General features: G+C 40.3%; 2 protein-coding genes across 2 annotated transcripts in view; one reads left to right on the plus strand and one right to left on the minus strand.

Moving 5' to 3' along the window:
- The window catches only part of nop14 (NOP14 nucleolar protein homolog (yeast)), a 31,701-nt gene extending 29,917 nt beyond the window's left edge, over nucleotides 1–1,784 (plus strand). Inside the window, exons 16-18 of the mRNA XM_081390119.1 lie at nucleotides 403–521; nucleotides 758–913; nucleotides 1,474–1,784. Coding sequence (XP_081246245.1) covers nucleotides 403–521; nucleotides 758–913; nucleotides 1,474–1,570 — 372 coding nt within the window. The 3' untranslated portion in view covers nucleotides 1,571–1,784. The remainder of the gene's footprint in view (nucleotides 1–402; nucleotides 522–757; nucleotides 914–1,473) is intronic.
- A 1,539-nt stretch (nucleotides 1,785–3,323) lies between these two features.
- On the minus strand, nucleotides 3,324–6,793 carry LOC308705452 (vimentin; the record flags this gene model as incomplete). The annotated part of the gene is made up of 3 exons (XM_081390475.1): nucleotides 3,324–3,385; nucleotides 5,032–5,712; nucleotides 6,328–6,793. 3 exons carry the CDS (start codon nucleotides 6,791–6,793, stop codon nucleotides 3,324–3,326), a joined length of 1,209 nt encoding a protein of 402 aa, XP_081246601.1.
- Between the last annotated feature and the right edge of the window lie 5,707 nt (nucleotides 6,794–12,500).

The following is a 12,500-nucleotide window of genomic DNA, read 5'->3' on the forward strand; positions in this document are numbered from 1 at the left end:
GTAACGGCTGCATTACACTCTAGCGCTACAGCGCCGTAGCGGTCAGCTCGCGATATTGCAGGCCCTTACATTAGGTCACGTGGGATCAAACGACTACTCGACAACAAGATATTTTGTCGACAATGTCGACTAAGCGTTTCAGCCCTAGTTCTGGACGTTCATTCACACACAACAGTGTTTGGAGCTCGAGAACGCAAACCTTCAAACAGGATCCGAGATGCAAGCGTTGAAACATTATCATCTCCGCGCAAACCTCAACAACGCGGAAACTAAAAACGAAGCGTTCCTCAGGGAACCATTAGTTCTCGGTCTCGTTCCTGCAACTCCCCGGTGCCAAAGCCCCTCATGCTCACGACCAACAGCTCATTCTTATTCATTCTGGGTATATCTTTAAATCTGCAGGATCTTCACAGAGAGATATTAGATGCCATTCCTGAAAAGCCTTCCCAGCATGCACCTCTGGTGTTCAAGAAGAAGAAGCCCATCCCACTGAAGCTCTTCACACCGAAAATTGTGGAAATGTGAGTCAAACAGGAACTAGAAACTCGTTTCCCTCTGACAGATTGGCCTTGCTTGAACTTCCAGCACTAATCTTCGTTACTTATGTAATGCTCCTGAATCATAATCATAATCATAATCACACACTGTTGGCTGTTTACTGCATTATTCTCCCGTTATCTCTGTAAAGCTGCTCTGAAACGATCTATAATGTTAAAAGCGCTGTATAAATAACTCTTGACTCTTCTTTCTCCTCCAGTCTGGATTACGGTAAGAAGCGAGGGAACACTAAAGAGGAGAAGGAGCGAGAGCGACTCAAGCACAAGCACAAGCGTGAGTTTAAGGGAGCGCTGAGGGAGATCCGGAAGGACACGCGATTCCTGGCCCGGGAGAAGCTCAATGACATCATGAGCAGGTGAGCGTCATATGATGCGTCATGTGATTGTAGGGCTGCACGATTATGACAGAAATCATAACTGTCGATTATTCCCATGGAATTGTAATTGCGATTATTTAATTACGATTCTCATAATTTACATTGACTGATGTTTTGAATGGCTTTATGCCGTAGTTTGAAGCGACTGTAATAAACAAGCTGAAAACACTCTTCCTGAGAACTTTCATTGCTTTTCTACAGCATTAAGCCTCAGACGTCAAATATTAAAAAGATGAAATATTTAAAGAAACTAAACTAAAGTAGAAATATGCATGTTATTCTAAAGCTAAAATTAAAACAATGTGGGGAAACCGTTAAGATGCGCTGGAGAAAGAGAAACACATCTTACACACACAATAATGTAAGTGGACTTTTATTTTGGTAGTTGCGCCTTTGAACGATTACATAATCGTGGCATTCGTAATTGTAATCGCGATTACAGATTCGATTAATTGTGCAGCCCTATGTGATTGTCATGTGATTGACGTCTGTGTCACGTCATGTGTCGTGTCTCTGATGGTGTTGTGTTTGTGCGTCAGGGATTCGGAAAGGAAGAGGAAGGTGAAGGAGCTCTTCGGCAGTCTGGCCAATCAGGAGGGAGAATGGAAGGCCCTGAAGAGGAAGAAGAGGAAGTGATGCGTTTAACGCCATCCTCTCTGTCAGGAACTGCTGGAGTACTCTGATAAACTGCACATTTACTCTCGTGAGGAGGATTTGTATGTGACATTGTGAGAAATAAAAGGAAACTGTGCAGTGAGACTCTTTCTCTTTATGTGGGATAATCCAGTTTGTTTATTTTTGACCTTTTAACTGGGAAAAGAGCCAATAAACCAGGAATCTGACACTGACATATTTGAGTAATCATCATCATTCAAAAGCTTAAACACTCAAAGTTCATCCTGTGAAAACGGCTACATTTTTGTGATAACTTCAAATTTGGAACAACTTGACAATGTATGGCTTTGATGATTTTAATTTTAATTTAATTTTTTCTGGAAAAAATTCAAGTTGGAGTTTCCTAGTTGGAAGCTGGTATTTCCTAGATGAAAATTCTTAGTTGGAAGTGGGAGTTTCCTAGTCAGAAATTCCTAGTTGGTTTTTCTTAGTCAGAAATTTGACCTGACGGCCTTACAAGTTTTTTTTACATTTATTTTACTACTGGGAAACTCAGAGATAATTTTGATCCCAGAGTTTCCGAGTTGGGCGTGCCATAAACTAAACCCGGCAGAGAGGAGAACGATTTCTGCTGTGCATTCTTGCCGTCTTCTGTCGGAAATTTCCTACTTCCCACTTCGTAAGTCATGTTTACGAGCTCGTTCTGTTCAGTTGCTTTGTTAAAACAAGAGCTTTGTTATCTTTACTGTTTCCCAGTAGTAATCACGACTTGCGAGGGCGTTCATGTCCAGACTCCGACTAGGAAACTCCGACTACGAATGTCTGACTAGAAAACTCATATTTACTATAATCCCGATGGCATGCGAAGGCAGCGTTTCATGTTTATTGCGATTTGTGCTGCCTTCACATGCCAATGGAATTATCATAAATATGAGTTTCCTAGTCAGAAATTCATAGTTGGAGCTTCCTAGTCGTATTTGCTAATGGGAAACTGATCATTTTGATGAAAACTAGCCTGTATTTGAGCAAAATTACACAACCGTCAGCAATAGAGAAAAATGGGGTGGAATAGAGCTGTGAATGATTATATTGTTGTCAAGTGATGCTTTTAACACCATCCGCTCTGTCAGGAACTGCTGGAGGACTCTGATAAACTGCACATTTACTCTCGTGAGGAGGTTTTGTATGTGACATTATGAGAAATAAAAGGAAACTGTGCAGTGAGACTCTTTCTCTTTATGTGGGATAATCATATTTTTGCCCTTTAACTGTCAGAGTCCCGGTTTATTTTCGGTATGAAATATTTTAGTAATCATCATTCAAAAGCTTAAACACTCAAAATTCCTCCTGTGAAACAGTTTGATCACAGTTAACAGGTTAAATGAGTGTATTATTATGAGGCTAACTGCTATTGAACCGTAGCTACATATGCCATTTTAAATGTCAAGTCATATTTATTTCTATAACGCTTTATACAATAAACAGTAAAATGTTAATGTTGTAAAATCAATAAATTTTTGATTTTTTAACTGCAACTGATCAAGCCAAAGACAACAGTGACCAGAAACAAATGAATGTAGAAACTCCAGAAATCAAGGGTCCAGTAATCAACAGAGACCAGTGTGCATTGAACTCAAGCTTTATTTAGTACCTGGTAACATTGTGGTTCTTTTACATGAGACAACGGTTTACATCTCGTGAGTCTCAGTTAACTCCGCTAGTTTAGTGGGACAGGTTTAGTCGGGTTTGAGTCTTCAGACGCTTCCGTCGGTCCTCAGGCAACAGTTGTGTGAGTCTCTACAGTGCGGGACACAGACGTGGTTCTCTCCTCTGTCACTGCTGGGGAAAACAAGATATCCCATTAAGAGCAAGAATTTTCTAAGACCTATGTTGCCTACATGTAATATCACAACTATCATAAATACAAGTTTCCTAGTTGAAGTTTCCTAGTTGGAAATTCCTAGTCTGAGTTTCCTAGTTGGAAATTCCTAGTCTGGGTTTCCTAGTTAGAAATTTCTAGTTGAAGTTTCCTAGTTGGAAATTACTAGTCTGAGTTTTCTAGATGGAAATTCCTATTCTTAGTTTTCTGGTTGAAAATTTCTAGTTGAAGTTTCCTAGTCGGAAATTTCTAGTTGAAGTTTCCTAGTTGGAAATTCCTATTCTGAGTTTCCTAGTCGGAAATTTCTAGTTGAAGTTTCCTAGTTGGAAATGACTTGTCTGAGTTTCCTAGATGGAAATTCCTATTCTTAGTTTTCTGGTTGAAAATTCCTAGTTGGAGTTTTCTAGTCGGAAATTGGACATGAACACCCTCTTGTCGGAAAGAATAGGAATCATGGAGGACACAATGTTTATTCTTGTCTATTTCTTGGGCAAAATGTACTGAAGATATTTAATTTTGAATAAAATGTAGCGTCCCATTCATTGACAACCATATAAACATTCACAGCTCTATCTAGATGGTCAGCTTGCTAACCCTAACCCATCAAAATGATCTCAGTTTCCCAGTAGTAAATACGTCTTGAGATGCCATTCAGGTCCAATTTTTTTACTAAAAATTCAAATAAAAATTAAAAATTAAACTCCAACTAGGAATTTCCGACTAGGAAACTCAGGCTAGGAAATTCTACTAGGAAACCCGTATTTACGATTATTCTGATAGCACGTAAAGTTTGATTCAGCGTTTGTTCGGAACAATCGGAAAGTCTGTTAGTGTTTAATGCCCAACTTTTCCTCTGTAACCATTTACAAAGTCGGCAAGTATATGATGCAGAGTGTTTCAAATCTGTTCATATTTCAAATGTTGCGTAGCGTCTCTCAGTTTATGTCTAAAAACTGGAATACACAACTTTTAAAACCTGATCGGATTGCTACGAGAAGCATGAAAAATGAAATCAATATGTTCAAAAATCTGTGCAAGATATCAAACTGCTTTTTTCAGTAAAATATTGAAACATTCATGAATCGAGATGCATTTACTCGAGAAGCAAGATGACAAAATATTAAGTCTTGTTTTCTGAAAAAATTATCAAAATTGATTAAAATGAAGTCAGTTTTTGCTATAAAAAAAAAGAAAAGTAAGAACAAATATCCGCCAGTGGCGTCAGAAAAAGAATCCTGTTTTCCCTTTGAATTAAGATTAACTTGTTCTTGTTTTAAACATAAACTCACTTAATTTTGATACATTTATCATAATTTTTAAGTAATTTTGCTTCTTCTCCAGTAAATGTATCTTGATTTAAGAATGTGTAGATGTTTGTGCTGGAAAACGAGACAGAATCATTAAGAACATATTTTTTCCCTATTAACATTTGATCTCCTTCAACCGAATGAAAGTCTGTGTCCACCAAACACTATTTCCTGTGAAATCTGTCAACTCGAATCTGCAAACTAACTGTAAATTGGTGCAAAAATCATTCAGTGTATTCCAGCCCTAATAAGCTAACAGAGAATCCTAAAGCACTCGTATATTTTGGCGAACTCACCCGCGACCGCGGACAGACCTTCGACGACGGAGATCCCGAGCCGTTTCTCCTCTCCTTCCAGAAGCTTCCTATAGGTGGCGATCTCGGCGTCCAGCTTCAGCTTGATGTGAAGCAGCTCCTGATAGTCGGCCATGTATTTCCCCATCTCCACCTTGGTCTCGCAGAGCTGGTTCTCCAGCTGAGCGATGATGTCCTCCAGGCCGGACGTCTTGTCGAGGTGCGCGGCCTCCATGTCCTCGAGCTGCTGCTCCAGAGCCGCGTTACGGGCCCTCAGACCGTCGATCTGGTTCTGCAGGTCCGAAACCTGGTTGTGGAAGCTGGTGATCTCGTCCTTCATGGTCTTCATGTGGCCCTCGTGTTTGCTGGCCTGCACTTTCAGAGTGTCGAACTTGCCCTTGTACCACTTCTCGGCCTCTTGGACGTTGCGAGCGGCGACGGCCTCGATCTCGGCGCGCATGTTTCGCAGGTACGCCGCTAGATCGGGTCTGTCGGAGTCCAGCTCCACCGTCACCTTGGACTCCTCGATCTGCTTGAGGAGGTCGGCGACCTCCTCGTCGTGGAGCTTCTTCAGGAACTCGATCTCGGCCACCAGTTGCTCGATGCGCTTCTCCAGGTCGGCCTTCTGTAGCGTGGCGTTGTCCACGTCTTGACGGAACTCGCGGAGAATCATTTCGGCCTCCTCTGTGGAGTCAAATCATCAAGGTCATTAGTGAGGTCATATACAAGTGGTTTTATATAAATAAACAGAGGTGGACCGTAATGAAGTACATTTGCTTGAGTACTTAAGTACACTTTTTGAGTATCTGTACTTGAGGATTATTTTCTACTTGAGTAATCGATTTACGAAAGATTCTATTTCTGATAAATGCTGTTCGTTTGAACTTTCTATTCATCAAAGAATCCTGGAAAAAAAATGTACACAACTGTTTTCAACACTGATAATAATCATAAATGTTTCTTGATCATTTGTGAAGGATCATGTGACTCTAAAGACTGGAGTAATGATGCTGAAAATTCAGCTTTGATCACAGGAATAAATTACACTTTACTATATATTCACATAGAGAACAGATGATTTACACTGGAATAATATTTCACAATATTACTGTTTTTTGGGGTGTATTTTTAATCAAATAAATGCAGACTTGGTGAGCAGAAGATACTTATTTTAAAAAATCTTACCGATCCAAAACTTGGAAACGTTTAAATATGGATTTTTGGTGATCAAAGATGAGTTTTAAGGGATAGAATGATTGACTACACGCAGACTTTAACTAAGAACATCTCCATCCTCACCTTTGATGGCCAGCTCCTCCTCGAGCTTCATCCTCCAGACCTCCACCTCCTCCTCGATGTAACCTCTCTCTATATCGGCCGAGCCCTTCTCAGCGGTCAGGGCTTCGATCAGATCCCTCATCTCCTTAAACTTCAGCTCGTACTCGTCCCCGAGGCCAGTGGGTCCTGCTTTAAAGCGTCCCTGAAGCGACTCCAGCTCGGCTCTCAGCGAAGCGTTCCTCGTCTCCAGCGCCTGGACCTTCTCGATGTACCCGGCGAAGCGCACGTTCAGCTCCTGCATCTCCTCCTTCTCGTTGGTTTGGTGCTGATGGATCTCGGTGGCGACTTCCACAGCCTGACCCGGGAACCCGGCTCGCCCTCGGCTGAACGACGAGCCTCGGCATCGGGACGGAGACGGGCTCTGGACCCTCATCCGGCTGGAGCCGCTGACGCTCAGGCTCTTCTGCGAATACGACGTTCCTCTCATGTCTGTATCTTCGGGCTTCTGCTCTCGGAGGTTCTCCTGGTGTGGGACTCTCGGGTTGTGTTTATAAGGACCTGCTAAGAATCTTGCACTGGCGCTTGAAAGTCTTGCAGGGTTTTGACATGTTTTAAATGCGGATCATGAGCGAGTTGGAAGGCTTGAGTTTCTCATTAGCTCACGTATGATTGTTATTTTGAGGCCGAGCGGCTCTCGCACTCCAGTGCCACATAACCAGTGTGTGTGTGAGCATCACTATTGCTTCTCTCTGTCATTTCAGCCCAGTGTGGCTCATTGTTTCCATATAACCTCATTCGGATGAATTAATGCGCTTTACAAATAAACTCGAGCTCTCTTTTCTGCTGGTTTCTTTCCATTTGTTTGTCAGGTGTGTTCTTGATTTGCACTAAAAAATGGTTCTTTCTTTCGTATTTTCGCCTTGATTTAAGAATGTTTAGATATTTGTACTGGAAGACCAGATACATTTACTGGAGAAGAAGCAAAATGACTGAAGATATTACGCCTTGTTTAATGAAAACACAAGAACACATTTTTCAGTGGAGTCAGAAAAAAAAGTCTTGATTTAAGAATGTTTAGATATTTGTGCTGGAAAACTAGACAGAAACACTGAGGAAGAACGTGATTTCTTGCACCACATCTCAAAACATTATATTTAGAAGAGCTCAGATTATCTTGATTTAGATCAAATGTACTAATATTGTTTTTTAAGATGCTCAATTGTATTTGTTTTATGTAGTTAAATTTCACTTTCTCGATTTGAGAATTGCATGTTTTTTCGAAGTTATGAATAGATTATTGGAGTGTGTTTTTCTACCTCAAAATTCAACATGCCATTTTTATGTAATTATTTGTGAAATTTACTAGTGATCTCTGAGTAAATTCTACACCAGATTTATTTCAGCTGCAGATTTAAGCTGGTTTGAGTTGATATATGACGTGAAAATGACGTGTGTGTGTGTGTGTGTAGCTGGAATGTGATCGTCTCATGAGAATATTATGACAGTCTCAGCTCTTCACATCACTGACACTGACTGATGCTGTTAATATAGATATGCAGGAATCCTGCGCTGTATACATCACTCTTCAACCTCATCAGCTTTTCAACGCACACTCTGTTAACAACAAGCCAGTGATATTATCCGACACCATTACGGAAGAATAACTGTAGGTCACTCTTTTAATCAGCCGCTGAGAGATTGTTTCTGATACTGCACTAGTTTAAGCGTCTGAGGTTGTGTGTTTGGCGTTCCTCAGGGCTCCGTTTTGGGCCCTTTTCTCTTTTACTCATTTACATTTTCCCTCTTTCCTAACTTTTTATTTTTATGCAGATGACAGCCAGATTTACATACATTCTGATGATATTAGATAAAAGTGGATGTCTCAAAACTGTCTTTGTTTTAACAGTGACTGAGGCTCGCCACACCAGCTGACATACTGATCTACTATTTCTGTTTCTTCTGAGAATACATTTTAGACATTATCTCCTCCTAGAGCTTTAAACTCGACTCGGACTGTTCTGACTCGGGATACTGTGTCTTTTTTAACTGATCCGACCTTCTGAATTCTTGTATCGGACTCCAAACATTCCCAAATTCTCATAAACTTTCATTGAGCGGGTCAAAACGTTCATACAGTAACTCTTATAAAGTATTAGCAAAGCTTACCAACTATCATATAGTGTCATTGTTCAGCTGATGTCGGTTCACCATCGTTTCTACTCTAATTACTGCTGTTATTAATATTGTGTGTACCGTATTGCTTTTTATGACAGTGCTGGCTAACACAATTTAAGACCGAAACAAGAATGTGAAAAGTAAATACGAGGTTAACAAGAAGATCACATTAAAACAGTGACACTGATTCTGTGATAGAACAGGATCAGATTCATTAAGTTTCTGCTTCATATTTGACACGTCAGATCCTCAGATCCGGCTTCTTTTACAGTCTCCAATCTGAACTAAAGCCTTGGAAAAGCTAGTTGTGTCATCTAGTGGACAAAGATGAAACTGCAGTTAATACTGTGTATTATGTTAAATATAAGTTACAGTTAACTCTGGATATGCATGAACTGTATGTAATTTTCCATTTGGGAAACTACAAAAGAACATTTATTAGTTTTATAGCCTGGATCCGCATGAGTTAAGGATAAAGCTATGGCTTTTTCTTGTGTAAATATGTTCAGTTCTAATAAACTTTAATTGATGTAAAATACTAATTCAATAATTTAGAGCCTGCAATATTAACATTGTTAAACTGTTTTCAATCAGCTGAACAAATTCTTAATCTCGAATGGATACTTTGACAATTTTCAGTCTGGTTTCCGACCACACCACAGCACAGAGACAGTGCTCATAAAGATAATAAACGATATTCGCTTAAATACTGATTCAGGCAAATTATCAGTGCTGGTACTACTCGACCTCAGTGCTGCATTTGACACTGTCGATCATAACATACTTCTGGACAGGCTGGAAAACTGGGTGGGGCTTTCTGGGATAGTCCTAAAATGGTTCAGGTCATACTTAGATGGGAGAGGTTATTATGTGAGTATAGGAGACCATAAGTCTGAGTGGACATCCATGACATGCGGAGTCCCTCAAGGCTCAATTCTTGCGCCACTCCTGTTCAACCTGTATATGCTCCCAATGAGCCAAATAATGAGAAAGAACCAAATTGCTTACCACAGCTATGCAGACGACACACAGATTTACCACAGCTCTGCAGACGACACACAGCTCTACCTAGCCTTAGGAGAAACTTAGAGAAACTTGTGCATGCTTTCGTCACCAGCAGGGTGGATTATTGTAATGGACTCCTCACTGGCCTTCCCAAAAACACCATAAGACAGTGTCAGCTCATACAGAACGCTGAGCAGAACCAGAACATATGAACACATCACACCAGTCCTCAGGTCTTTACAATCGTAAAGTATAAGTATTATTACTGGTATATAAATCATTCAATGGCCTAGGACCTCAATATATTGCAGATATGCTCACTGAATATAAACCCAACAGATCACTCATATCACTAGGATCATATCAGGTAGAAATACCAAGGGTTCACTCTAAGCATGGCGAATCTGCTTTTAGCTATTATGCTGGAACAGCTTCCAGAGGAGATCAGACGTGCTCCTACTGTAGTCACATTCACATCCAGACTCAAAACACTTCTGTTTAGCTGTGCATTTACTGAATGAGCACTGTGCCACTGTTCGTCCGACTGTTTGTACTGTATTTTATTTTATTTTTTAAACTGTTTTAATTATTCTTATTTATTTTTATTATTTTTATTTCTTCTATGTAAAGCACTTTGAATTGCCATTGTGTATGAAATGTGCTATATAAATAAACTTGCCTTGCCTTGTTTATTGTAAATGGTTTATAATGCCTTCAGTTCTATTGACAGCAAGTTACATTCTTGCAAGTTAATTCAGTGAATGGCATTTACTCACAAATTTTGAGATGACAGAGAAACTCTTTTTTTTTTTTTTCAGAGTTTAGTAGTAGGAAATTACTAGTCATCCAATTTTTATATCAGCTTTGCATTCCGTTAATTTTGAATTGGTAAGTTCCGTCTGGGCGTGAAGAAATATACAGCTGAGTATCATCGGCATAACAGTGAAAACTAATGCCATGTTTCCTAATGATATCTCCTAATGGTACAGTGTGTGTGTGTGTGTGTGTGTGTGTGTGTGTGTGTGTGTGTGTGTGTGTGTGTGTGTGTGTGTGTGCGGGTAGCATGTACAGAGTGTGTGTGTGTGTGTGTGAGGGTAGCATGTACAGAGTGAACAGCAGCGGTCCTAGTACTGAGCCTTGTGGTACGCCATACTGAACTTGTGATCGATGAGACATCTCTTCATTTACTGCTACAAACTGATAACGGTCAGATAAGTGTGATTTAAACCATGCTAGTGCAATTCCACTAATGCCAACATAATGTTCGAGTCTATTTAAAAGAATGTTGTGGTCGATAGTGTCAAATGCAGCACTAAGATCGAGTAACACTAATAGAGAGACACAACCACGATCGGATGATAAGAGCAAATCATTTGTGACTCTAACGAGGCAGGGCTGCCAACTCTCTGCATTGAGCGTGAGACTCACACAATAGACACTTTTCACACGCTCTCACGCCACACATCCATTTTCTCACGCACAGATAAATTGCGGAGCAAAGAGGTAACCTACTTTTAATATTAAACTAATTCTCAGCTCTTAGATTTCATCAATTTTATTACGAAATTCAGACAAAAATACGTTTGGCGCCTGTAAATGTGACGTGACAGATCGCTGAGCGCCTCAGTTCAAGTGCACATGAACCGATCATCTGTTACTTTTTTATTTAAAGATGCAGTACAACGTACCGAAAGTGTACATAATATCAACCAATTAACGTTAGTGTTTTTCAACCACGGAAAGAGGTCAATATAACAGCAGGAGAACAATTATGTCACATAACGTTACATTTACAGTGAGGAAAATAAGTATTTGAACACCCTGTTATTTTGCAAGTTCTCCCACTTAGAAATCATGGAGGGGTCTGAAATTGTCATCGTAGGTGCATGGCCACTGTGAGAGACATAATCTAAAAAAAAAAAAAAAATCCAGAAATCACAATTTATGATTTTTTAACTATTTATTTGTATGATGCAGTTGCAAATAAGTATTTGAACACCTGTCTATCAGCTAGAATTCTGACCCTCAAAGACCTGTTAGTCTGCCTTTAAAATGTTCACCTCCACTCCATTTATTATCCTAAATTAGATGCACCTGTTTGAGGTCGTTAGCTGCATAAAGACACCTGTCCACCCCATACAATCAGTAAGAATCCAACTACTAACATGGCCAAGACCAAAGAGCTGTCCAAAGACACTAGAGACAAAATTGTACACCTCCACAAGGCTGGAAAGGGCTACGGGGAAATTGCCAAGCAGCTTGGTGAAAAAAGGTCCACTGTTGGAGCAATCATTAGAAAATGGAAGAAGCTAAACATGACTGTCAATCTCCCTCGGACTGGGGCTCCATGCAAGATCTCACCTCGTGGGGTCTCAATGATCCTAAGAAAGGTGAGAAATCAGCCCAGAACTACACGGGAGGAGCTGGTCAATGACCTGAAAAGAGCTGGGACCACCGTTTCCAAGGTTACTGTTGGTAATACACTAAGACGTCATGGTTTGAAATCATGCATGGCACGGAAGGTTCCCCTGCTTAAACCAGCACATGTCAAGGCCCGTCTTAAGTTTGCCAATGACCATTTGGATGATCCAGAGGAGTCATGGGAGAAAGTCATGTGGTCAGATGAGACCAAAATAGAACTTTTTGGTCATAATTCCACTAAACGTGTTTGGAGGAAGAAGAATGATGAGTACCATCCCAAGAACACCATCCCTACTGTGAAGCATGGGGGCGGTGGATCTGTGTGGAGGAGTGGGCCAAAATCCCTCCTGCAGTGTGTGCAAACCTGGTGAAAAACTACAGGAAACGTTTGACCTCTGTAATTGCAAACAAAGGCTACTGTACCAAATATTAACATTGATTTTCTCAGGTGTTCAAATACTTATTTGCAGCTGTATCATACAAATAAATAGTTAAAAAATCATACATTGTGATTTCTGGATTTTTTTTTTTTAGATTATGTCTCTCACAGTGGCCATGCACCTACGATGACAATTTCAGACCCCTCCATGATT

This window comes from Scardinius erythrophthalmus (genome assembly GCF_964197995.2).
Source record: "Scardinius erythrophthalmus genome assembly, chromosome: 17".
In the NCBI taxonomy this organism is placed as follows: Eukaryota; Metazoa; Chordata; class Actinopteri; order Cypriniformes; family Leuciscidae; genus Scardinius; species Scardinius erythrophthalmus.